General features: G+C 36.1%; 1 protein-coding gene and 1 long non-coding RNA gene across 2 annotated transcripts in view; both read right to left on the bottom strand.

Moving 5' to 3' along the window:
* Positions 1–4,081, bottom strand: part of LOC115427711 (uncharacterized) — a 12,677-nt gene extending 8,596 nt beyond the window's left edge. Inside the window, exon 1 of the long non-coding RNA XR_003936535.1 lies at positions 3,831–4,081. This is a non-coding gene — a long non-coding RNA (uncharacterized LOC115427711). The remainder of the gene's footprint in view (positions 1–3,830) is intronic.
* Positions 4,082–15,816: 11,735 nt separating this feature from the next.
* Positions 15,817–26,169, bottom strand: part of LOC115418734 (E3 ubiquitin-protein ligase TRIM21-like) — a 29,132-nt gene continuing 18,779 nt past the window's right edge. The window contains 8 exon segments of the mRNA XM_030133281.1: positions 15,817–16,409; positions 17,422–17,597; positions 18,663–18,689; positions 18,773–18,817; positions 20,446–20,593; positions 22,066–22,161; positions 22,163–22,210; positions 24,935–25,024. Of these exon segments, the coding sequence (XP_029989141.1) occupies positions 16,041–16,409; positions 17,422–17,597; positions 18,663–18,689; positions 18,773–18,817; positions 20,446–20,593; positions 22,066–22,161; positions 22,163–22,210; positions 24,935–25,024 (999 nt within the window). The 3' untranslated portion in view covers positions 15,817–16,040.

Here is a 26,169-nt window from a genome sequence, read left to right as displayed (position 1 = left end):
CTTTCACAAAACCTACCTCACAAACTGTGGTCCTATCAAATCCAAATGACCTGAACTGTTCTCCTATGACGTTTTTAGATGGTACTTTTTTGGGGTCACACATTTTCAAATCACCTATTCATTTCCTATGCTGACCTTCGACCAAAAATATCTCTGGAACAAAAAGTCGGACAAATCTCAAATTGGGTCACATCACACCTAATTCGGGGATGCAAAATTCAACAGTGTTGGACCTCTCTCTGTAGGAACCTTACCTTACCATAAACTACTAAACCTCTGACCCTAACACTAAAACCCTCTAACCCTAACCACATACACAAAAATTTACAAAAATCTCATTTCCTGATTGGAGGTAAAATGCTAACATTACACATTAAAAAAGTTCCATATAACTCTTCACACTGTATGTTCCATACATTCTAAGTGTCCTTCTCATCAGAAACAATTTGTCACCCCCTATTGCACCACCTCAATATATCCACTAGATGGCAGTCATGCTGTAGGAATGAGATGGATGACATGTATAAAGACTGATCAGATTTATTCTAATTACATCTCCCACTTTTAAGCCTTTACTCCTAAATTGCAGTTCTTTTTTCTTTATTCACTAATTCATTATCTGTACTTGATGTTAATAATGATAGGACTAATAATTTACTACTTTTAAAAGTCTATACATTACATTTATTTCAACAGACATATTTGTAATTTATTACACATTCTAAAATTCAAACCATGACTTTTTAAACATTTTCATCTTTCTTTTGGATTTAACTTAAAAATTGCACTTTATTACATGCATTACACTTAATATTTTTTAGAGGTGTAAATCCTTCCCTTCACCCTTAAAAGTTAACTTATCCCTTTATTCCACCATGTCCACATCCTTCAGCAGTTTTACATGAGTGATGACACAGATGGAATGGCCTTCATGGAGCCACTGGAGGTCCATGGATGGATTCACATCTGACACTTCACACTCCTGTTTGGTTAACATTTTAAACTTTACAATTCAGACTTTAAGGGGGTTCAGATTTCATTTTAACACACAAACAATAACATTAATAATAACAAAACAATTACCTTAATGTTTACTTTCAATACAGAACTGTACAGATTAAAATATAAATTACCTGTTTAATTCAAAACCAGAATAAATTTTATACAGAAGTCTAAAGATTACACATTAATTTAGACTACAGATGTCTATTTTCAATGTTATGGATGAGATGAAAAACTTGTGGACAGACTTATTGAAGCCACTTGAGCTACTCCCATCTGCCACTTCCAAATCCTGCTTATTTAACAACTTTAAATCAGTAATATATGCATTTAATTGGATTCCAATTTGAGTTTACACACATTACTACCCACTACTGTATTACTTTAAGAATAGAAATTCCCCTTTTATCAGAAAATATGAATTTTATCAATACTTTCCATCACAATTAACATTAAAATAACAGCTTTAGGCATAACATACCAACAATACTGATCTTAAAATAAGAGTTTTAAGAACAGATCGCTAATTTTAGTATACTTAAGTCACAGAAGTCAAGGAAAGTTATGGCCATTTTAGAGTTATCTATACAAAAAACTACATTTAAACATAAAATAATGTTGACAATATTCCATTTCAAGTTATCCACATTTGGATTTAAAGTCTGGCTCTAGTTCCCTTGAAGAATAAGTCTTGTTTATTTATATGGATGCATTTGCATCTTTCAAAAAGACACAGTATGGACCCAACTCCAAGAACCATTTTCTGTAATAATCATCAGCCTGTGTATTGACTTTAACTCTTCATTCCAAACAACATAGGCTGCCATCCTCTGAGATACTCCCCTTCCCTTGCCTAAAAAAATAAGCATTAACACTAAAGCTACAGAGGACAAAGGAGGAGGAGGACAGACATGGAGTGAAAGTTCAGGAGATGGACAAGTTGCCTATTTTTATGTGAAGCACAACTTCATTGGACAGGAGGACTGCATGAGGACCAGTTTTTATTTTATTTGTACACAAATATAATGACCCTAACCCCGAACTGAAATACAATGTGTTTGTGCAGTCTCTACACAAGAGGGCACCAGAGAACACCAAATAATTTCACATTTCTGGCTACTGTTGTATTTTCTACATTACATTTACAGTATTATTTACCACACATACACTTTCAGCTTCCTGTATCATGACATTATTCAATTTCAATCAGTACTTTCTATTTATTTCATGGGGAATTTTATCCATTTGTTCTTTGTGTATGGTGTATAAAACCACACACACACATACTCTGGAATAAATATGTCCCTCAACTCAGGCAAAATTTGTTATATATATATATATATATATATATATATATATATATATATATATATATATACATACATACATACATACATACACACGTTTGTTTTTTTTTGTTTTTGTTTTTGTTTTTTTGTTGTGTTTTTTCAAAATGTCCTCAAATTTTATTTAAAATTTCATTTCTTCCTTTCAAAATTATAGTCCTTGGGTTACAACATGATTTCAAAAGGTACTTTTACATTTTTTATGTAGACTATTAGTTACCCTGATCAAATCTAACCTACTGCTGTCCTACAGCTGGACTTACCTTACCTGAACAGCACTAACCAGTTGTTAACACCGCTAGGTAGCTCTGGTTAGGCTACTCAGGTCTGAAGATCTTTATTAAGTTTTCTGCTGCAGTCGAATCCTGTCACCTAAAAACAACCATAATGGGCTGATTAGGACCAGCCCCAACCAAGTAAGATCCTCCCATCACCCAAACAGTATGGAAGATTACAAGACCTGTCTCAGATCCCTTAAGACTTAAATAACTAAAGGACCTGTCTACAGTGTCCCTCAGGAATGACCAGGACCAGCCGCGATCAAGCACTGCCTTCCTGTCACCCTGGACGTAGGAATGACCAGGACCAGCCGTGATAAACACTGCCTTCCTGTCACCCTGAACGTGAGAATGACCAGGACCAGCCGTGATAAATACTGCCTTCCTGTCACCCTGGACGTAGGAATGACCAGGACCAGCCATGATAAACACTGCCTTCCTGTCACCCTGGACGTAGGAATGACCAGGACCAGCCGTGATAAACACTGCCTTCCTGTCACCCTGAACGTGAGAATGGCCAGGACCAGCCGCGACCAAACACTGCCTTCCTGTCACCCTGGACGTAGGAATGACCAGGACCAGCCGCGACCAAGCGCTGCCTTCCTGTCACCCTGGACGTAGGAATGACCAGGACCAGCCGTGATAAAACACTGCCTTTCATGTCACCCTGGACGTAGGAATGACCAGGACCAGCCGTGATAAACACTGCCTTCCTGTCACCCTGGACGTAGGAATGACCAGGACCAGCCGTGATAAACACTGCCTTCCTGTCACCCTGAACGTAGTAATGACCAGGACCAGCCATGATAAACACTGCCTTCCTGATCCACCAACACTCCTAAACTTAGTGAAAGTACCTCATGACAGCTCCTGCCAGGGAAAACCAGGACCAGCCACGATAAACGTTGCCTTCCCAGTCACCCAGTGAGACAGACGGTCAACCAAGGACTGGTGTAACAAGGCACCACCTCCTTACACTCACCACCCAAAGCTCCCATGTTATCTAACACATGTAGTCCCACCCTTCCTCTGCTCCATTCAACGAACTACCCGAGTAATGGTTACAAAGCTTTTCTCCACAGCTGACCCTATGGGGGACCAGGACCAGTCAATCAATCTATTTTTATTCATATACAACCACATCATAACAAACTTGACACATGACACATTCTGTTTACAGATAATCAAACACAGACGCTTAAACCAATTCACAGACATCTTCAGCAGCATATCCACACATCTTCTTTCCTTCAGCTTTGTCCAAACCTCTTGCTGATCCAGGTCTGGTCTTGTGTTCACCTGCAGATGGAGCCCACATCAAAGCCAACACCATTACAAACACACACATGTAAATACTGGAGGAATCACTGTGGACCTGAATAAAGTGGATCCAGGTGGTCTCCTTCTTAGAGCCTCCTCCACTGGTTCTCCTTGACCTCGGTGCTGTCGTACTGCAGGAACGTCTTCAACTCCATCCACACCTGGAGACACACAATAACACTTTAAATATACTCTGCTTCTTTATTCCACTTACACATCAACTTATGTTTACTTTCATATTTTACAAAAATGTGCAAAATCACTCAACCTCATCAGCAGTGGTTCTGACTTTTCATTAGTTGAACATTAACCCGAAACATATTAGCTTTAAATCACAAGCGTTTACTCCTGCACAATTCTGCTGGGTATCTGTAAATTGGATTAGAGTCTGGTTTTGACCAACTCTGTATGTACAGTGTCATGACATGACTTTTGTTATGATTTGGTGCTATATAAATAAAATTTGATTGATTGATTGATAAATGCATTTCATTTTATCCTTTTGTCAATATACATACTGTTGCTGTTATGTCATTACAACAGCCATTGCTTTCAGTTTTTCATTCTGCTTTAGAATTTATTGCTGGTAATAACTAGGATAAACATCCTTATTAGGTCCATGTACTATATAAGCCCACTGCTGACTTCTGACTCACATTTTAAAAAAAACTGTCTCAGCATTTTTGCTGTGTTATATTTCTTCCACTGAAGCTGCATGTTACATACATCATTCTTCTTACTGTAAGCCAATCTGATTTAGCAATAAATAATTACATAACATTTGTCACATGTCCCTGCTGCTCCCAGGAAAATTTGGATAAAAAACTTCTGCGGTGGAAGCACCCTCAGAAAAAAAAAACATTTTTTCACACTTTTCTGCTCTATGCTTTTGTTAACTACTCATTTGTTATCAAAATTTAAGAGATTAGTGCTTTCAATGAAAAATCTTACAATCTTACTAATCTTAAAATATTACTCAAATTACAAATATTTTCTCTTTTGGAGTTAAAATATGGGTTTCAGCATGATATCAAATGGCCCACATAACACATCAATACAGCTGCTCCCTAGCATTGTTCATTGCAATGGCATAAAACATAATAATCATATATAGCTTTTTTTGTTTTTGTTTTTTTGGCCTGAACATATTATAATGGTGAATAAAAAAAATTTATCATCCATTTATCTTTAGAAATGTACAAAATCACATTTTTATCGAGTGAACTTAAAGGAAACAAGAGCAAAACAAAACAGACCATTTAAGATGGAAGTAAATGATTACAGAAAATTACTTCAGCGTCTGACAAACTGATACTTTTCATGTTATGTTAGTGCTGCCTATATAGATTAATTTCATGTATTTGTTTTTTTAAATGTTATGTGTGCAGAATCAAATATTATGACTTCTAACCAGAAATTCACTGATACTCCATTAAAGCCCACTTTAATAACTTTTAATACGGATTTTCCCCCCCTAAATTTGACCTAATTAATAAGCTCCAGAATTCAGATAATTTAATACCCCTATTTAAATATCTGTGATGTTGCATGCACCACTTCATCATTCTAGATAGGCCTACATTCTATTCTAACATTTGCTAAAATTGAAAATCTGTAAAAAAAAAAAAAAAAAAAAAAAAAAAAAAAAAAAAAAAAAGGATGAAAGCCATCAAAGACTTGTTAATGTTACACCTTGTACAGCTCAAAATAGTCTTTTGGTATCACAAAATAAATCTGAATCAAATCCATATCAAATCAAACTGTGATTAATCTATACAGAACCTTATGCATCGAAATTGAATCGATTAAGTAAATTAGCAGTGATACCCAACCCTGTATAAATCCCTCACATTAATTGTACAATTATGTACTACAACCATCATGTTTAACTACATTTTACTCAATAGTGCCATGACTGACAAAGTTCAGTTGACTGTCATTTCTCATTGATGGTCAGATGGTCATTAGTCGTCAGGGACACAAAAGGCCTTTCAAAAATTTCTGATATGATCTAATGCAACAGGAAACTTTCTAAGTACTAAGATGTGCTGACAGGGTTACAGATACCTAAAGCTGGTGTGTCTTATTCAAATTAACAATAACTTCTTTTCTCCTGTGATAAAACTGAATCAAAGCTCACACCATCAGAACTAAGAACATACTATATTCAAATGTCTGTCTGTAATCTGTCTGGTCTCTGGAGTTGGACACTCAGTCTGTGCATGATTTCCTCTGCTTCTATCTCTGACTGTTTTCTGCAGTGCATCAGAAGTGTGTTTGAACTTACTTGGATAAGTCAGATTCAGATTAGTGGAGCACGGACAGGATCCTCCTTGGCCATAGTTCACCCTCAACTCTACTTCTGCTTCTTCCTACTGACCAACCTCAACAAACACATGACAGATCTGCATCTGATTTAACAACAGACAAAACCTACTCAAACAATTAGCCCACTCAACTCTCAATTCTAAACAATTCAAACACACATACAACCCTCTGTATTTATGAACACTGCAGGAGAAACAACTCCACCAGGAACAGTTAGAGGTATATGTATACGAATGGACTGTCAACCTTTGAATAGAACGGGACACCATTGAGATGATCCACTTCCCAGAAACTCCTTAAAGTATAAGGGTTAGATTAACAATAATAAAATATCCTGTTATTAAATGACTTCATATATATATATATATATATATATATATATATATATATATAGACCCATAATAAGTATCTCAGGGTTACGGTTGGATTATTACTAAAGGATGCTGTTGTTGTTGTTGTCTTAAATGTCTTTATGTATACACACTACTTACCTCATCCACTGTGAACACTGTTGTCCACATGTCTTTAACTCTTCCACATCTGTTTCCTTTCTTCTACAGTGGCCTGGGGGACCTTCACCAGACACAAACTTTCATCTCAAAGGCTGGACAGTCCATTTACAGCGGTCGACAAGTAGAAAGAGGTTTCCTTTTCTATAATGTCCTGTCTTCTCACTGAAAGTAAAATCACTTCATGTATTTATCCTTTTATGTACTTTGTATTTTGGGGTTGCACCTTCCTCCACCTGTTGCTTCTTTTAATAAACAGCCACTGTTTTGTAATTATTTCTTGTTATTTGAGGTTATTGATATTTGTAATAATTACAATAAAATGATGAGAACTGAAGTTATTGAAATTAGATTTACATAGTAGGCTATATTAGAAAGTATGCATCTGTGGTTAACTCCAAACCTACTGTTTAAATAATGCATGTCTATTCTGGATGTATGATTATAATTTAAACACAGACTAAATAATCATAAAGGTTTATGTTGGCTGAAACAGATAAGAGACCCTGGTCCAACAACAAACCTGTAAAGACAAAAGAAAAGGGGACATTTCAGATTTAGTTACAGATAGCAAGTAAGTACAACTTTAACACAGACACAAATAAAAGAATATAAATTGAAGTCATATACACAGGACTTCACATTTTCAAAACAGAATGTCATTTTAGGAGGTACAGTAGAAACACCATCAGATTTCCTCTGCCCTTTTAGTAAAACATGAGCAGTGTGTTCACCTGCCTGCGAGTTTAAGTGGAGTCACATGATTAATTTATCATTTATTAATATTCAGCCTCTTTATATAAGACACGTGTATCTGAAACAGGGCCATGCAGAGAGCTATAAAGGGGCAGGGGCTCAATCATTCCAAAAGGGCACATGAAAACAAATAACCACCAATTACAAAGTTCACATTTAGCAACAAGCAACATTATTAACCCACAGCAAGTCAAAGATGGACCAAATGGTCCAGATCTATGTCCTGAATACTGGGTGTGTCCTCCTGAGCTCTAACACAGGTTGTGCACCTTCTGCACATACTCTGGATTCACCTCCTGATCCTATCTGAAGGATGTTGTCCCACTCTTCCTGAAGGGCCTGGATGAGCATCTGGTGGTTTCCAGGTGCTGGACGCCTAGCATACACGGATCTACCAAGAATATCCCACAGATGTTCAATAGGATTGAGATCTTTGACTTGCTGTGGATTAATAATGTTGCTTGTTGCTAAATATGAACTTTGCTGAACTACCCTTTGTCATATTTTACATTCTCCTCTGGATACTGATCCACTGTTTTGTTGTTTGTTGTATTTTGTTTGTTAATTAAATGTTTTTTAAGAAGAAGAAAGAATTTGTTTTCATATTTAATCAAATGGTGTGCAATGGCATCACATAGAATATGTCATAACTTTCTTCAGATGTTCAGTTTCTAGAGAAGTGGAAATAAAGATGTAATGTGTAGAAGTTTTTGTGTTAATACCCTGCACAAATCTAAATCTTACAATGTCTATTTTTCTCATTTGTAGTCAAAATATCTCATCACACTTAAAATAAGACAAAATCACCTAAAGAGTAACTTTTCAGTGAGATATAAGAACTTGGTTTTACAAAACAGATCTGGAAAATCTTATTTCAAGAAATCTTAGTAAGATAATTTTCACATGTTCCATTGGCAGATTTTTTTTGCTCAATTCACAAAAAAAAACTGCCAATGGAACAAATGAAAATTATCTCGGTAAGATTTCTTGAAATAAGATTTTCTAGATCTATTGTCTAAAAATAAGTTCTTTTATCTCCCTTACAAATTACTCTGTAGGTGATTGTGTCTTATTTTAAGTGTGATGAGATATTTTGACTAGTAAATGAGAATAATACACTTGGTAAGATTTAGATTTTTGCAGTGTAACTAAGACAAATTCTTAAAAACATATGTTAAATTATGTATAAAAGCATGACAGTGAATGTTAACAACTAGAAATACCTTCATTTTACAGCTGGTTTTACACCTACTTTTACACTGAAACATTGAATAGTTAGTTTCTTTTCATTCTAGGACATATTTATGATGATATTTAGGTTTTCCACAGTTCAGAAAGAACCATGTAGAGGAAGTGTTAACCCAAGCCAAAGCATTGAACATTACATGATAATAATAAAGTTTAGACTGTAGTATTTACAGCTGTATCATTTAATATTGAGCAGGTTGATGGGAATATTTGTGGAGGTTTATGGTTATTTCAAATAAGATTCACTCCAGATGTTTGAGGCATACACAGATATTACAATAATCGATCCAGCAGTTTCTGAAACAAAAGCAGAAATGTCAAAGTGCTGGCACTGATGAAAGAGTCAGGGGATTTTACATGAGTTTTATGACTCTTGTTCACCAAAAGGGACAGATTTAGGTATTGGATGAAATGAAGACTTAGATGTGTTTTCTTTTTATGCAATTTTATATCAGTTTAGCAGATTTTAAGTACTTCACCACATTTTAACCCACTCAGACCCAGTGGTACTTTCATGGCAGCTTCTAAAGAATTTTTTTCTCTCTTTTTAACGTTTCTCATGTGATTTATCACCATTTATTATAATAAAAACCTCTGTGTTTTGCATTTTTCAGTGTAAATCACTTCCTTTACCCTATATTTAATTTACTGATCATGTAGATGTTCATTAAAGCTCCGAGTAAACTTAAAGGTATTCTGCAAAAACAGAGAAAACTGAAGAAAAAGGGACCGTTTCAGTAAGTGAGGACTATTAGCATGTGTTCCAGTTTTGCAGCTAAAACTACACAGTTTGTGGAAGTCCAACAGAAGCAGATGTGTGTGAGTGCTTCAGCAGGACTCAGACTCAGGTGGACACTAGCTGTTACAGTGGGCTAGTCTGGAGCTAAGGCCATGACCTGACCATGACACTGAAGGATTTACTCACTTACCATCGAGTTTAGGCCAAAACTACAGCTGTAGAAGAACAGGACCAACAGAGACCAGTGAATGTTCTGGGCAGATAGCGGGTGGACTCTCACGTACAGTCTACTCTCGTTAAACCGCCCGCCGTTATACCGCCATTTTCGCTCACCGCCGACCAAAACCATTGCACAAAAATCCCCAATGCATTATTCCATTAGCTACCGCCATTTTCGCCTATCGCCATCCGCCAGCCCAGTTCCATGCACTAACAACACTTATACCATTGATTCCCCGACCGTTATACCGCCAGCGTGATTGCCATCGAGTACACATAAATTTTAACAATGCACTGAAACAAACGCGCCAGACGCTGATCGCGACAAGCTACGAGTAGGTCTACGGAACGGCCCCGTTCATTTATCGCAGAACACTCAGTAGGTCAGGATGTCGGGAAGAGGACGTGGGATTAAGCCAAAGCCTCAAGATGATGGGGCGTCATTTCCCGACACGGTATAATAATGCTTAAAATGTTTCCCCACTTTAAATGATCCCTTACAACATAACAGAATCCAGATTTATTTAGAAACGCAATTAGAACGGGTTAACGGAGGCAGCATAGACATCATATAGTAAAGACATGCACGTTATGGACGCAACCCGTTGTAACGCCATTTTCGCTATACCGCCAATTTGGCCGTGAACGGAAGTTGGCGGTATAACGAGAGGAGACTGTACCTGGAATCGCGGCTCTTCCCTCCTCCTCGCTCATTCTTTCATTCTCCAGACCGCATGACATGTGTGTGTGTGTGTGTGTGTGTGTGTGTGTGTGTGTGTGTGTGTGTGTGTGTGTGTGTGTTGCAAGCGATGTTGCACAGGAGGAAGGGGCGTGGCCTGACAGAGATGAAAGGGCACCATGAGCAGGTCCAGTGACAGCCAAAGTAAACCACTCTGAACATTTGTTATCATTGATCAAAATTTTAGTCATGCAGTTTTTGTGCAAAAAATATTAAATAAATAAATAAAAAGGGCACTTGTAGGCAGAGGATCAAAGCGGTAGGGGCTCAAGCCCCCCCTCCCCTGCTTTGCACGTGCCAGAGCCGTACTGTACAGGAAGGGTTAAAAATGTACTGCTTTGAACCAGGAAAGCTCATATTATTTCTACTCAGTTCTCTGTACTCAATTAAGGCCTTCATTACATTCCAAATAAGGATTCTAATAAATGCATCAGACCCAATACCAGATTAGATATACAAGATTATCATAGGAGACTAAAACTTTTATTTTCTTATGAGGATGATGACACTGTCTTAAGTCTTGGTGAGAGATGGACCCACAATGCAGACAAATGGATGAGAGATGACTTTTGTAAAAATGACAAAGTCTTTAATGATTGTATAAAAAACAGGTTTGAGGTGGAGCACGATGAAGGTGGCTTGTCAAGTCTGGCAAGGTAGCAGGCACAGGCAGGAACTGGCAAAAAAGCACAAACAGATTTACAAAAACAGGAAGATAGCAAAGCAAAAAAGCTACAGACCCAAAGTTCATGTATACCACTTGAGGTTAGCTGACAGTCTGACAATGTGTAGAACTGAAGACCAGGCTTAAATACTGAGGAGTGGAGTACATGATTGCAGACAGGTGGCTTGATTACAGATGGACAGTAGGTATGTGGGTAAGAGGTGACCTCTGGCTCCGCCCAGCTCCACACACACACACACACACAGACAAGACGGGGAGAGGACAAACAAGACACACACCCACAAAAGGGAGGGGGAACACAAGAAAACACTAGGATCCTGACAGACACACGGGATAACCCAAACAAACTGCCTTTATGCCATCCTCTACTTGGGTCCCACCAGACATAGCCATGCCAACAGTCATACCTGAAATTATAAAACTGAATTTAGATTAGTTTTAAGACTCATTCCCTATTATTCAACCCATTCCCAATCTAACAAAACTTAAACACAATACAGACATCATTATTAAACCCGCAGATAAGGGAAGTGTAGTAGTAGCTTTAGATAAGGACCAACATGTATGGGAAGGGGAAAGACAATTAAATAACACAATTTATTATTCAGAACTTTCAAAACCTATGTACACAGAAACAGCCCTTTTGGTATCCAGGATTTTCCACAAAATTTATGAAAAGAAACTCATTAATAAAAAATAATTGACTTACCTGATAGGAGAATCTGAACCCAGATCTAGGAGATTTTACTTATTACCTAAATTACATAAAGAAGCATCAACCTAGAGTAAACTCCATCTTATTCCTGCAAGTAAGACCATTGTGGTAGAGAGACCTATTAATCAACTGAATTTATTGATTATTATATAAATTCATTAGCTAAACACCATCCCAGCTACATTAAAGATACCTATGACTTTATTGATAAGATTAAAAACTTGGAAATTCCTACAACAGCCATATTATTCACCACAGATGTGGATAGTCTATACACAAATATAGATATTAGAGAGGGAGTACAGACGGTAAAGGAATGTCTCTTAAAGTATCCTAATTCCAAACGTCCTGATAAGGAAATTCTACAATTATTAGACATTTATTTGACTAGGAATGATTTTACATTTAATAGACAATTTTACTTACAGATTAAAGGGACTGCTATGGGCAAAAAATTTGCCCCAGCTTATGCAGATATTTTTATGGCAAATTGGGAATCTGCCACATTTAATAAATGCAACTTAAAACCATTACATTACTATAGGTATTTGGATGACATTTGGGACTTATGGCAGTACTCAGAGGAAGAATTCAAACAATTTTTTACTACCCTTAATACTCATAATCCTTCTGTAACTTTGAAATACACATTAGATCATAATTCTATAAATTTTTTTGGACACAACTAAATTCAAAGGGAAGAACTTCTTAAATTCTTATAAATTAGACATCAGGTTTTACTTTAAAGATACAGACACACACGCCCTATTACATAAAAAAAGGTTTCATCCCAGACACGTTTGCTGGACTTGTAAAATCCCAACTCCTCTGATTTTATAGGATCTGTACACAGGAAGATGACAGCAACCAGGGTGTTCTGTGGTGCATTGGCCAATACAGGGTACTCTCGCTCTTTCTTAAGAACATGCTTCAGGGGATTCAAGCAGGTCAGACCCATACAAGTGGGCTCCTTGTTACCCTTTGTGGTCACATATTCTCCTTCAGCAGCTATTCTGTCTAAACATATCAGAGATCATTTTGATAAATCTGCTCAGATACACAAGCCTAACCATGATATTAGATGGATAGCTGCTTATAGAAAAAACAAGATTTTGAGAGATATTTTGGTTAAGGCTAGGATTAAAGCCAAACCCACACAAAAAAAAGGATCAGATGGGAATTCATTCAGACAACGGAAATATGTCTATGATTATACAGGACAACACATTTACAAAAACGGCCAAAACAGGTAATATGTTTTCAAAAAATTGTATTTATTTGATCACTTGTAATAGATGCAAAAAAAAAAAAAAGTACATATATATAGATATAGATATAGATATAGGGGAAACTAGTCATCTAGATCTTAATTGCAGATTTTTTTTTGTCATAAACACAACATACTGAAACAAACAAATACAGGTATTTAGTTCAACACTTCACATCTCATGGCTGGAATGCCATTAGAATTCTTATTCTGGAATGTAATCCAAACTGGGCAAAAACACAAAGACAAAGAGCTGAAAGAAACTGGATTTTAAAATTGGGAACGTATTTCCCACAGGGACTTAATGATAGGCTTTTTTTTTAGGCCATAGTACTTACCTGGTCATCCTTAGAATAAATATTCACCTTTTTCCTGTTTCCTGTCATCTCACACATCCCTAACATAGAGAGGAGGATTGTCGGGGAATCGCAGGGTTCCATGTGGCCACTGCCAACTGAACCGGAGCACCATGGAGAGAGCAAGGACTCCAACATCATCGATGTTGTGAATGCCTAACCCTAACCCAACCCTACCCCCTAACCCCACCCTATATACCCTAACCCTAACCCTATATACAGGGCATTTTCCTGTCTCTGCAAGCAATAAACATCAGTCTGCAAGACCAGAAACATACCTTTACCTATCCAAGTTTGTTGTCTCTTGAAGAGTATGGACCAAATTTAAGGGGAAAAAAATGTAACAGAAATGTTTCCTTTATAGATATAAAAATGTATTTAGACACTTTGTAGTATATACAGTCACCACCTTTAAAATCATGTCACACAGAGTATTTTATCTTAAATCTAAACATAGAGTCACAAATTTGCTATAGTCAATAATACTTACTGATTGATGATTAGGCTAGCTGAAAGAACATGAACATTTTTCACATGTTACACTGGGTAGGAACAGCAAACATTCATCACATTATTACAGCTTGATTTTAGAATTTGCAAATTCACTATCTACAACAGTAATGAATTTGTAATTTGTAATGAATAACTTTACAACCTCTACAGCTATGGAGTTTTAACTATGACAGTATTTTCACATAGTTTTGTTGTTTCTGTCTGTTTCTCTTTTCAGAATTCTTCTCATTTTTCACTGTTTTAAAAATTAGCAACAAAGATACTGAACATCAGAACAAACAATAACTTCTGGTAATTTCAGTCTGAAAGTACTGGCATAGATGAATTAATCCTGGGGTGTCAAACTCATTTTAGTTCAGGGGCCACATACAGCCCAATGTGATCTCAAGTGAGCTGAACTAGTAAAATAATAGGTAAAATAACAAATCATCCAAATGTTTTTTTTTTTTTTTTTTGTATTGTGAAAGTTAAATTACTTTATGAAAATGTGAATAAACTGAACAACTATGTACAACCTGAAATAGCTTTTTTTTTTTTTTTTTTTTTTTTTAAATAAGCAATTTCAACAATATTATGTCACAGGTTGTTAACACACAGTGAATGTACAAATGCACAAAACATTTGCAACAGGCAGAATATTGTTGAAACTGCACTTGTTTATCTTTACAAATTTCAGGTTCTTCATATTTGTTCAGCTTAGTTGCTTTTTATTGTGACAGGACTTGTAAATGGAAATATTTTCATAATATAATTTTACTTTTTTCATGTTAGACCAAGGAGAAAATGTAGAGTTGTCATTATTTATAGGTTGTTATGCTATTACTTTACTTGAGATCACATGTGTGGCCCCTGAACACCTTTATGTGTTATTATTTTCAGTGTAATTTTTGCCTTTCTGAAATTCATCCCCCAGGCCAGATTGGAGCATATGGCCAGTTTCAGCCCTCAGACCTTATGTTTGACACCCCTGAATTAACCCATAAAGACCCAGCGTTACTTTTGGGGTAATTACAACAATGACTTTTTATCTCTATTTAACCTTTCTTAAGTGTTTTATCACCATTTACTGTATATATTATACTCTGCATTTTGTGTTTTTTTTTAATGAAAACGAAGTGTTTTTCTTTTTAATTTACTGATCATGTAGATGTTCATAGAAGCTCAGGTTAAAGTTGAGGGTTAATATATCAGAAGTGGAGAAAACTGAAGAAAAAGTGACTTTATCACAGGTTCTGAGTAGTTCCTCCTCCAATCACTTCTGCTGAAACTGGCATTTTCCCATTTTTCCAACATTTGCTAATATTCCCTCTGCTCTTTCGCCACAGCATGAGATCACTCGCATTCCAAACATCTGGTGTTGTGATTTTTTGTATCGCCCTGAAACAACAGTCAATTAAAGGGTTCGACCTGTCAGTCATCACACTATACTTCCAATCAAAATTATTAAATGTTTATGTTTAATCAAAGTAAATCCTGCATAACAATGCTTTTTTCCATCACCTACATTTTATTTTTTAAAACCTCTGGACATCAAATGTAATGTTTTTTTTTTTTTTTAATGCCATTTAAAACCTTAATTTTCACAAAATCTATTTAATGAATTTTGAGGCTTTTTAGTGACCCACAGAAACCCTGTATCAGTAAAATATATCATTAACTGACAATAAAACAAGGATCTCCATCCACTGTCATTGATCCAACTCCATGGGTTTTTCTGGAAATTCAATGTTGTAGAAGATGACGGTGTTTCCACGGTAACTACGGAGCCTCTGAACGTCCAAATGGGTCATATCTGAAGAACATGAAAAGATGAAGAACTGTATTTTACACCAATTAATTACATGTATTGATAAGATTAGTGGATGAGAGGTTATTAAACATTTCAGATTAGTAGCGATTTAGGTCTTTATAGGTTAATCTGAATCTAGTCCAGACATTCGTTACTGTTGTCATCTCCATTCACGTCCCACATTCATGGAGTCGTCCGTCTTCAGAAAGGACAATGTTTTCACATCTCATTTCATTCCGCTGCTGTAACAGGACAAATAACAAGCGGAGCCTCGTTCCTGCCAGATTTGTTGGTGCAGGGACTGAAGAAGGGGTGGATGGTGTTGGAGAAAGTATCTGTGAAGGTGTAGATCAGAACCCTGGCCTCCACGTTGTAGAATGACACCAGGCCCTTGTCGTAGTCCACGTAGATGCCGATCCGGGAAGGTCTGAGATTGACCGTAAGGCTGGTCGAGGGTTCTGTTCGGAAGGCGTAGTCGGTCCGATCCCGCAGACTCAGGAACCAGTAGCCATGAGCAGGGCTTACGGTGATTTTACCTTTACGACTGACAGATCGACTCGCCACTCCCAGGTCCCAGTCGGTCTTTCCTCCCACCTCCACCTGGAAAACCAGTAAACCACAGCTTATGCATCTCTGAAATATGACTTTATATTCTTTCTTTTTTTGTAGGGTCATAAAAATCAAGTATTTTGAGGACAAAGTCTTAAAGTTTTGTCATGTTATTTAAAAAAATGAAGCTGTAGTTTTATCAGGATTAAATTATTGATTGAAGTAAATAAAGAAGGATTTCATGCAGCATCAGATAACATCATGAAACATAAATCCATTAAATTTGTGATACAATAACAAAAAGGTGCATCTGAGATTTTTGAAAACTCAAGGAAAATGTAAGAATGTTCATAGTAAATAAACTGTATTTCCATTCTTGTACAATTATGATTTTTTTGTGTTTGAAATATTACAACTTTGTTCTGGCAGTTAGTTTTTTTTTCACATATTAAAACTTTACATCACATTTTTAAAATCTTCAGTATGGCCCTAATAGTCTTTTGTAATGTTGGCTCTAAATAAAGTGTAAAAAATCTGAATTAGAACACAGGCATCAGCACAAAAACAAAAGAAAAGTTTAGTTTACCAGTTAAAATAGTCTGACATAATATAATTGAAGCTTGCTTCTTTATCTGCAGCTTGAATATGATATTGCTGAGTAACTAAATATCCCATATAACGTGTAACTACACAGATGTACTGTATTATCCCAGTCTGACAGCAGGTGGTACAGACTAGCAATACTAATAATAAATTTACAGTTTTTTATAAATTGCCTGGTCCTTGACTGTCATTTTTTCACATGTATTTGTGAAGGTGGTGCTTGGAAATGTCAGAAATGGACCTTAAGACAAGAGGAATTTGGGAGAAATCAACAACAAGTGAACAAGTGATATGTTGGGATAGAATGTTCCAGAACCTCAGACCTACTGCAGAAAAGGATCTGTTTAAATGACATATGAAGAATCTGAATCTGGATCTCAATCTGAATCTGGATCTGAGTGACTGTTGACTGGTCCCTTCATGCCATGTCCCGCCTACATCCCAGTAATGTCCTGCCTACCTCCCAGTAATGGCGTCCTGAGTTGAAGCCCTCGTGGGCCAGGACACACACCACCCGGTCGAAGCGTTCCGGGTTGTCTGGTACCGACTGGTGGCGGTCTCCACACTGCACCTGCTTCCCATCAGCTGAAATGATGAGGCGTGGGTGGGCGGTGCTGGGATCCAAGGTGATGTCAGCTGACGTTTTCAGAGATGAGATCCGAAATCATCAGTTAATGATAATAATTTTAATAAATAATAATGATGAAATAGTATATAATTAACCCATATAAAGACCCAAACAGCCACCGGTGACACAAACCATCTACTGATCTAAACTGTTTAATTCCTCTTGATCCATTAATCCTATCAATACATGTCAATAATTGGTGTAAAACACAGCTCTTCATCTTTTCATGGTCATCAGATATGACCCATTTAGACGTTCAGAGGCTTCATAGTTACCATGGAAACACTGTCATCTTCTAAAACATTGATTCACCAGTAAAAACAGTGGAGTTGGATCAATGACAGTCGATGGACACACTGGGTTTATGTTCAATAATAAGTAAAATGAAAAAAAAAAAAATGAATGAATAACTTACAAAATGATAATGTGGCAAAAAAACAAGCAAAAAAGTTAACTAAAAAAAGAAAAAAAACCTAATAAATTGAGCAACAAAATGAGGAAAAACAGCAAATTTAAACAATAAAATGAACAAAAATGAATAATAAATCAACAAAATAATACATAACATGAACAAAACAAGCCACAAACTAAATGGAATTTAAGAATGAAAGACAATGGGCAAAAATTAGTAAAATAACAATTACAATGAATGAAATTAAACAAAATAATAAGTGTGTCCATAGTTACCGTGGAAACACCTTCATCTTCTACAACACTGATTCACCAGTAAAACCCATGGAGTTGGACACACTTCTTTTTACATTCAGTTAGAAATATTGTTGCTGAAAAAGTAACTTTTTCTTAATTTTTCTGCTTAGATATAATTAACTTTCAATTTATTCTGAGTTTTCATGAACATGTACATGATCTGTGAATTAAATATAAGAAAATACATAATTTACACAAAAAAATGCTAAATACAGATCATAATATTATTATCATTATTTTTTAAAATGGTGATGAATCAGTTAAGAAAGGTAAAAAAAGACCAAAAAAAATCACTTAGGAACGGCCACCAAAGTCATACTGGGTCTTTATGGGTTAAGTCAGTGAAGAAATGGAATCACATATACCTGCATATTCTTGAACTCTCCTCACCTCTGCAGAAAAAAAGACATTTTTACTGAAATATTTATTGATTCAACAAATTTAACCAAATCAGAAAAAAAATGCAAATATTTACTTGGATTTGGCCTGGTTACGGAGTGGTCTGATATAGATCGCTGACCTGTTTAATAGAAGAAGAGAAGAAAATTTCTTTCATATTATTATTATTATTATTATTATTATTATTTATAACTCAGGCTTTAACAGGACACATAATTATTCAAAGTGGTGTCTGTAGAGTAAAAAAATAATTCACCAAAAGAACAGAACAACTTATTATCGATACATAGAACCTCTCATTTTATTTTATTTCAAAATGGTCGAGTCATCATCTGAAACAACTATCACATTATTACTTTGCATTTGCAGTTCTAATGATCATCTCCATCCAACAGCTGGATGACAAAGATCAGAAACATCCCATTTCATCACTGAGTGTTGACTGGAGCTCTTTGGTAAACATCACTTTGTTTTGTCCACTTCATCTTGAGATGTTTCCTGTCTGTTGGTGCATCTCAGAAACATTTACACACTCTCTGACTTCTCTTAACATTAACCCTTTAACCCCTGACGTGTCTGTGGTGAACTTCCTAAATGTATGATTTATTTTAAATACTGATAAAAATTCAACCATTTGCTCAATGGGAAGAATTTCAAAACACGCTAATAGAATAGACCTTGTTCTTTACATAGAAATCTGAGCATGCTCAGTGCGCCCCCCACCACCTGTGGAATGGGGGGGCAAAACACAAAGCCGTGAGTGAGACCAACTCGCTTTAAAAATAGGTGGTTTGATTTTTTTTTTATTTTTTTTTACACCGTTTTCCTTGTCTTTTCTTGTTTTTACCGTTTTACTGTTGTTTGCAATATTGTCATGATTTTCCTTTTCTGTTGTTGTTGTTGTTGTTTTCTTGTGTTTTTACCAAGTTTTGACCGTGTAACTGCTTCTTGGAGTTCAACAGGTGCAAAAAAGCAGTTAGACTAATTTAGAAAAAAAAAAAAAAGCCTAAGTCAAAAACTACTGGGCCCAAATTCGAATCCTTGTTGTTCAGTTTGTTCCAGTTCACAGTTCATGTTCAATATCCAAAATCTCTTATTGATATACATTCTGACTGCCTTATTTTGTAAAAACCTGTCAAATTTTAATTATTTTCTTTGTCTTTTTCTGTTATTCCACCTATTTTGACCATAAAACACACAGTAAAGCAAAACCACTGAAGAAAAGGAACACAAGTACATACTCACAGCAGCTTTTATGAACCTGGAATAAACACTATGTTTCACTGAAGTAATATCTCAGGGACTACAGGCAATGTCTCAGTTTTTTCAGCCCTCATCACATATGTAGGCAGCTCAAAAAACACCCAGAAGATATAAACCTATTAGCAGCTCATTAGAAATGACGTATATACAAATAAAAAAAGATATGAGACATCTCAACACTAGGGTTTACACAATATGTAAAATTATAAATATAATAAAATAAAAAAATACATTAAGTGAAATGAAATATATTAAATTTAAAAAATTTACCTATATCTTCCTCTTTTTATTTTTCATTTTGATATATTGTCATTTGTCTATTATATTTTATCATTATTTCTTTTTTTCTCTATTTATTATTATTCTTATTATGAACAGGAACAAGACAACTAAATCATTAACTGCATTTAGAACAATTATTCATCAGCTCAGATTCCATCATCAGAACAGCTCCAGCTCAGATTTTATGTTTGTTTGCGGACTTACAAACTTCAGGCAGTTTGCGCATCTCTTCCTGAATGTGGTCAACCATTTGAGTAACGGTCTTCAGAATCCCACCAGAGGTCAAGTCCGACTCCACGGACGCCCCAGACCAGTCCTTCATCTGTGGAGGGACGGACACGGCGGGAAACGTCTGCAAAGACATCACATCAAAGAACAGCTGCAGCTTCAACAAACATTTTACACAATGTTGACACTAACTGGAAACTTCCATTTAGCTCATAGCACATCAGAGGTGTCAAACTTATTTTAGTTCAGAGGCCACATACAGCTCAATGTCATCTAAAACCAGTAAAATAAGAGGCATAATAACCTATAATAACAATAATAATGAATATTTTTTTCTTTGTTTTAAAGTGAAAAAAATAAAATTACATTATGTAGATGTGAAAAACTAGAACAAACATGAAACAACTTTGAAATTTCAAAAAAAAAAAAAAAATTACCATAATTTCAACAATATTATGGATCAGCTGAATATCATCACAATTACAGATCACAGTGGATCTACAAATGCACCAAATATTTGGTAACAGGCAGATTACTGTTAAAATTGCTCTTCATTTTCTTTAGACATTTCAGGTCGTTCATATTTGTTCAGGTAATTCCGATTTTATTGAGAAAAGACAGTCTGTAAATGTAAATATTTTCATAATGCAATTTTTTTTTTTGTTACTTTTTTCAGGTTAAATATAGAGAATAAAATTTGGAGTTCTCAATATTTATAGGTTATTATGCTATTGTTTTACTTACAATCATAGTGGGCTGAATTTGGCACCTGATCTAAAACAAGATCGACCCCTTTGATTGTTAATATTGTCAGTGTTATTTTTGCACTTTGAAACTTTATCCCATGGGCAAGATTGGACCCTTTAGCAGGCCAGTTTTGGTCCACGGGCCATATGTTTGACACCCCTGTCACAGGCACTACACTAGTATTTTTCAGCCTTGGGTTCGGAACCCCATGTGGGGTCGCCTGGAATTCAAATGGGGTCGCCTGAAAGTTCTAGTAATTTATAAATTTAAAATAAAAACTTACTAATAAAAAATATATGATGAGTTGACAGCGACAATCCCAATCCATAACAGACAAACTGCAGCACTGTGGTTCTGTTTCTGTGTCAAATGTTCATTGTGGTCAGTTTCAGATGCTGCAGCTCTTTCATAATTCATAGTTTGAGTTCTTGTTTGTTCAGTATTAATTGTCCTCCTTGTAAATCCCAGCTGGACTGACTGGACAGATCCTGAGCCTTTGTGCAGTAATCTACACCTGGATTTACTGCCTCTGTCCACAATAATAGACATTATGTAGACTAACTGTCAGCTAAAATTAACATTTATTGGTAACATAGTATAGCAAACTATTACATGATAATTTTAGCAAAAAAAAAAAAAAAAAAAAAGTATCCATTTTGAATGTCTGGAGTCACCAGAAATTTGTGTAAAAATGGGGTTGTGAGACAAAAAAGGTTGGAACCACTGCAGTACACAGTCATTCACCCCCAAAATGTAAAGGATGCACCTGAGTATCTTAAACTGAATGCATCTCTGAACCCTCCTTCTCTGTTGCCTTAAAGCATTAAGGTTTTAGGTTTTCTTCTGTACCGTGAGAAAGAGCACATAGTCGTCAGAGAGCGCCAGCTGGCTGAGCGCTGAACTCCTGGTCCTCAGCTCAGATAGCTCCTCCTCCAGCTCTTTCAATCAGTTTCTGGGCTTTGCGCTCTGCCGCTCGCACACTTATCTCTATCACCTTAAGGAAAGAGAAAAATGATTCAGTTCATGTACAGCAAGATACACCACACTGACTATCAAACACATGGATTAACTTAGAGGGTCAGTGTTGGAGTCAAGACCACCTCGACCAAGACCAAGTGACTGAGGCAAGACCAAGACTAAGACTACGATGTCAAGGCAAATAGTAACTCATGTAAAAAAAAAAAGATCAATGTCCCTGTATCTCACCAGCATGGTCTACCAAGAATCAATACCAAGGTGAATTTAAGAGGTTGTCAGATTCTGTCTCTGTGTTAGAGTTCTGTGGTCTAGATGCAGGAGATCAATCTGACAATAGAAGTGGGTGGTAAATAAAAAAATACAGTTGCAACTGTGATGGCGAGGTGAGGCAGCGGGGCCAATGGCATTAAATGTAGATGCATTGTACTTTGAATCTCATGTGGTTATTTTCATTTATTTATTTATTTATTTTTATTAACCCACTGTTTTCCTCCTTTTTCCTCTCTCTCTCTCTCTCTCTCTCTCTCCTTTTCCTTTCTCTTCATCTCACTTAGTTTGGTCATATCCCTGATTTTTATTTTTACTTTTTTTTTTGAGAAGTCCACACCACAACAGTCACACCATATACACATTTGACACACTCCACCACACACAGAGCATTTACACAACCAGGACAGGACACTGATTTTTATTACTGACTGACATTTTGTTTTTTTTGTATATTACATGCCATGTATCTTAACCTCTCCACACACACACACATTTTGATGATGTCATGTAAATATTGTATAATACTGTACACAAATCTCTTTGTCACTTGGTATCACTTCAATAAAGGTTAAAAAAAAAAAAAGTGGGTGGTACTCAGCTAATTAAATGAAAGTCCATACAAGACTTCTATCAGTGATCAATAGTAACTACATGGCTATCTCTAAACATTTCCATTTTATAAGCCATCAAAACATGAACATACAGTCACATAAAAAAAATTATTAAACCATCAAAACTCCTCAAAAACAATGGTTCTGCAATTTGGTCCTAACTCCTGTGTGTGTCATGTGACTAAAACAGACAGAAAAGAAAACATAGAATGAATAAAAGCACTGTTTTTGTCAGTACAATTACACAGATACTGATGGAAGAACGGAAGGGATTTTGCTTTTATCCAGAAAACATGTTAAATGGATAGATATCAGCAGTGAAATTAAACTACTATGAGCTGTTTGTGTTGTTCTCATTATATTTGTCCAAACAAATGGACCTTTAGTTGGACCAGGCTTTAAAATGAACAAGAAACTGAAGAAAACAAGGGTGGTTGAATATTTAAAATACAAATTTTAAATAATTCAAAAATTCATCAAAAATGCAAATATCAAAATTTCTCAAAACTGCAAGCAAACTTTGTAGCCATTGTCTGAAGGAAGGTACAGAAAAAATTTGAAATGAATCCAACCAGTACTTTCGTTAGAGAAGATGTTTGGAGAAATTGCTAACAAAGACGACAATGATGAAGACAACAATGACAATGACAATGTCGGACACAGCACCTTCACAATAGATCTTTAATAATAATGAAAATAGTAAATAGTGAGGCAGCCTGTGAAAAGAAGAAATAAGAACTGGCAAAAAGTTTTACACATAAAAGAGACACACTTTTTAAACTAAAGCAATGATGTTGACAAATAGGTAATATCTTTAGAAAAAAAAAAGATTTATTGACATTCCTGCCTGTAGCCATGAAATAAAATCCAGAGTCCTGTCCAGTCAAGCTTGAAATAAGAATCCACTCAAAACTGAGATCCTCAAAATGTTGTAGAACCAAGACCAATATCAGTTTTACAACAACTATCTACCGGTAAGACTCCGCCCCCGTCTCACCCTCCCTTACAGTGGCCGCAAAAACCACAGAAGTCCTTTGTTAGTCCTACTTTTGGTTGGTCTAGTCTAAACTTAATGGTAATATGACTTAACATAGATAACAGCTCATTTATGGTGATGAAAACCCAACTGTTAATGTTTCAAATGATAATTCATAAAAGAGGGTCATTATGAAAACTATATTCTATTTCTGCCTTCTTGTGTCATTACTCTGATGTTTCTTGTTCTTTAGACTTGAACACTTTAGTCCATAAATTCAGTTACCATATTGTGGAGTATCTGGACTTTTGTAACTCTCTCTGAACCAGCTAACAGGGGAAAGATAGTTTTCAAAAACTTTAATGGGGCTGAGTCCAACTTCCAGACAGATTCAGATGACAGTGAAACTACTGAAGCTCTGGGTTTCAGAACAAGATTAACTGAAAAACCTTGGTTTAGACTTGATTGATAATCCAAAAATGACTTGAACAGGATGCTGGGGTTTGGTTACACCAGGGGTCAGCAACCCTGGTCCTAGAGAGCCACTATCCTGCATGTTTTAGGTGTATCCCTCTTTCAACACACCTGATTCAAATGATAAGCCTATCATCCAGCTCTGCAGAAGCCTGATAATGACCATCAGGTGTGCTGGAAGACGGAAACATCTAAAACATGCAGGATAGTGGCTCTCTAGGACCAGGGTTGCTGACCCCTGGGTTATACTGTCTACAAGTCTAATAAAATCTTTAAATATTGCAGACCAGGCCTACTTTTACACTGATGTAGTCTGTGAAATACTGTAAACTGAATTAAACTGTGTTACAAGATGAGGATTCACTTTAATTCCAGATCTTTTTATATATTTTCCATGTTAGTTATTTACCTCCAGTACTTCAGCTTGGCAGCGCTCCATGTTGGCGATGACCTTGGAAAACGTACCAACAGCTCCTTCTGTCTCTTTCTGAGCAGCAGCCTGGATAAAAGAGAAATGGCACAGGAAACACAGGAGGTGTTGGAAAGTGTCAAATCGACTGCGAACTTGTGAAGTCAGGTTTAATGAGCTCATGTAAAACTATGTTCTGTGACATAAACAATTACTTATGAACGCCAAATATCAAAATGTGAAACTTTAAGAACACAAAGTGAATTTTACACATTTTAATTGAGGTGTACATTTTATTATTTTGTACAAAGTTCCTTTTTTTGCCTGAATCCACCACAAAACCAACAATATGACACTATAATTGATGCAAACCCATGTGTATATCATGGCTGTTTGGCAACCCCTTGTGGACATACAAATAAGTGCAAGAATACAGGTGAGGCCCCACCCCTTTAATGTTAATGTGGCCACTTCTAGCTTTAGAAAACCAACATAACAACAACCAAAACACAACAGTTAGGTTTAAAATGGGGGTTCAGAGACCATCTCGGTACCTTTATCCACATATTAAAAATTGATACTGTTACAAACTAAATGTGACAGTTATGGTTAAAGTATGTTTAGGTGAATCCATGGCACATATCTGTAGAAACTGTTTGGCTCCATCCATCTGTCAATATATCAGGAACAATATATCAGAATTTTACTTAAATGTTCAGTTGGATGGAAGTACTGAAAACGTTTTGGTAGCCAAATGTCAAAGATCAATGGGATTTTGTGTCTGTCCATTCATGTGTGACATCTCAGACTGCCTTCAGGGATTTTTTTTTCCTGGAATCTGGATTCAAGCATGAACTGGTTAGGTTTTGGTGACCAAAAGCCAAAGGTCATAGTAACTTTACAGAACATACTTTTGGCCATAAGTTCTAGTTAGAGAAATGAATAAACAGATTATGGTGCAGAGAGTGAATGCATGTTTTACAGTGACATATGTCGACTCTTTGCATAAACGTGATTTATTTGTCACTAAATGTCTTAAAAACCTATAAAATGTACCTGAGACACTTCGGGAAAAAATGGTCACTTCCAAAATTTTTGGCCATGCAAGTTTATTGGGAGTGAGGGAAATGCATGTAATTTATTTACACAAGTGAAATCCTGCAGCCTTGGATGTTTCACATGTTCATTCATTCATTCGTCTTCTGAAGCTGTTTTATCCCCACTAGGGTCGTAGG

Source organism: Sphaeramia orbicularis, chromosome 1 (assembly GCF_902148855.1).
Source record: "Sphaeramia orbicularis chromosome 1, fSphaOr1.1, whole genome shotgun sequence".
In the NCBI taxonomy this organism is placed as follows: Eukaryota; Metazoa; Chordata; class Actinopteri; order Kurtiformes; family Apogonidae; genus Sphaeramia; species Sphaeramia orbicularis.
This window is presented reverse-complemented; position numbering and strand designations above follow the sequence as displayed.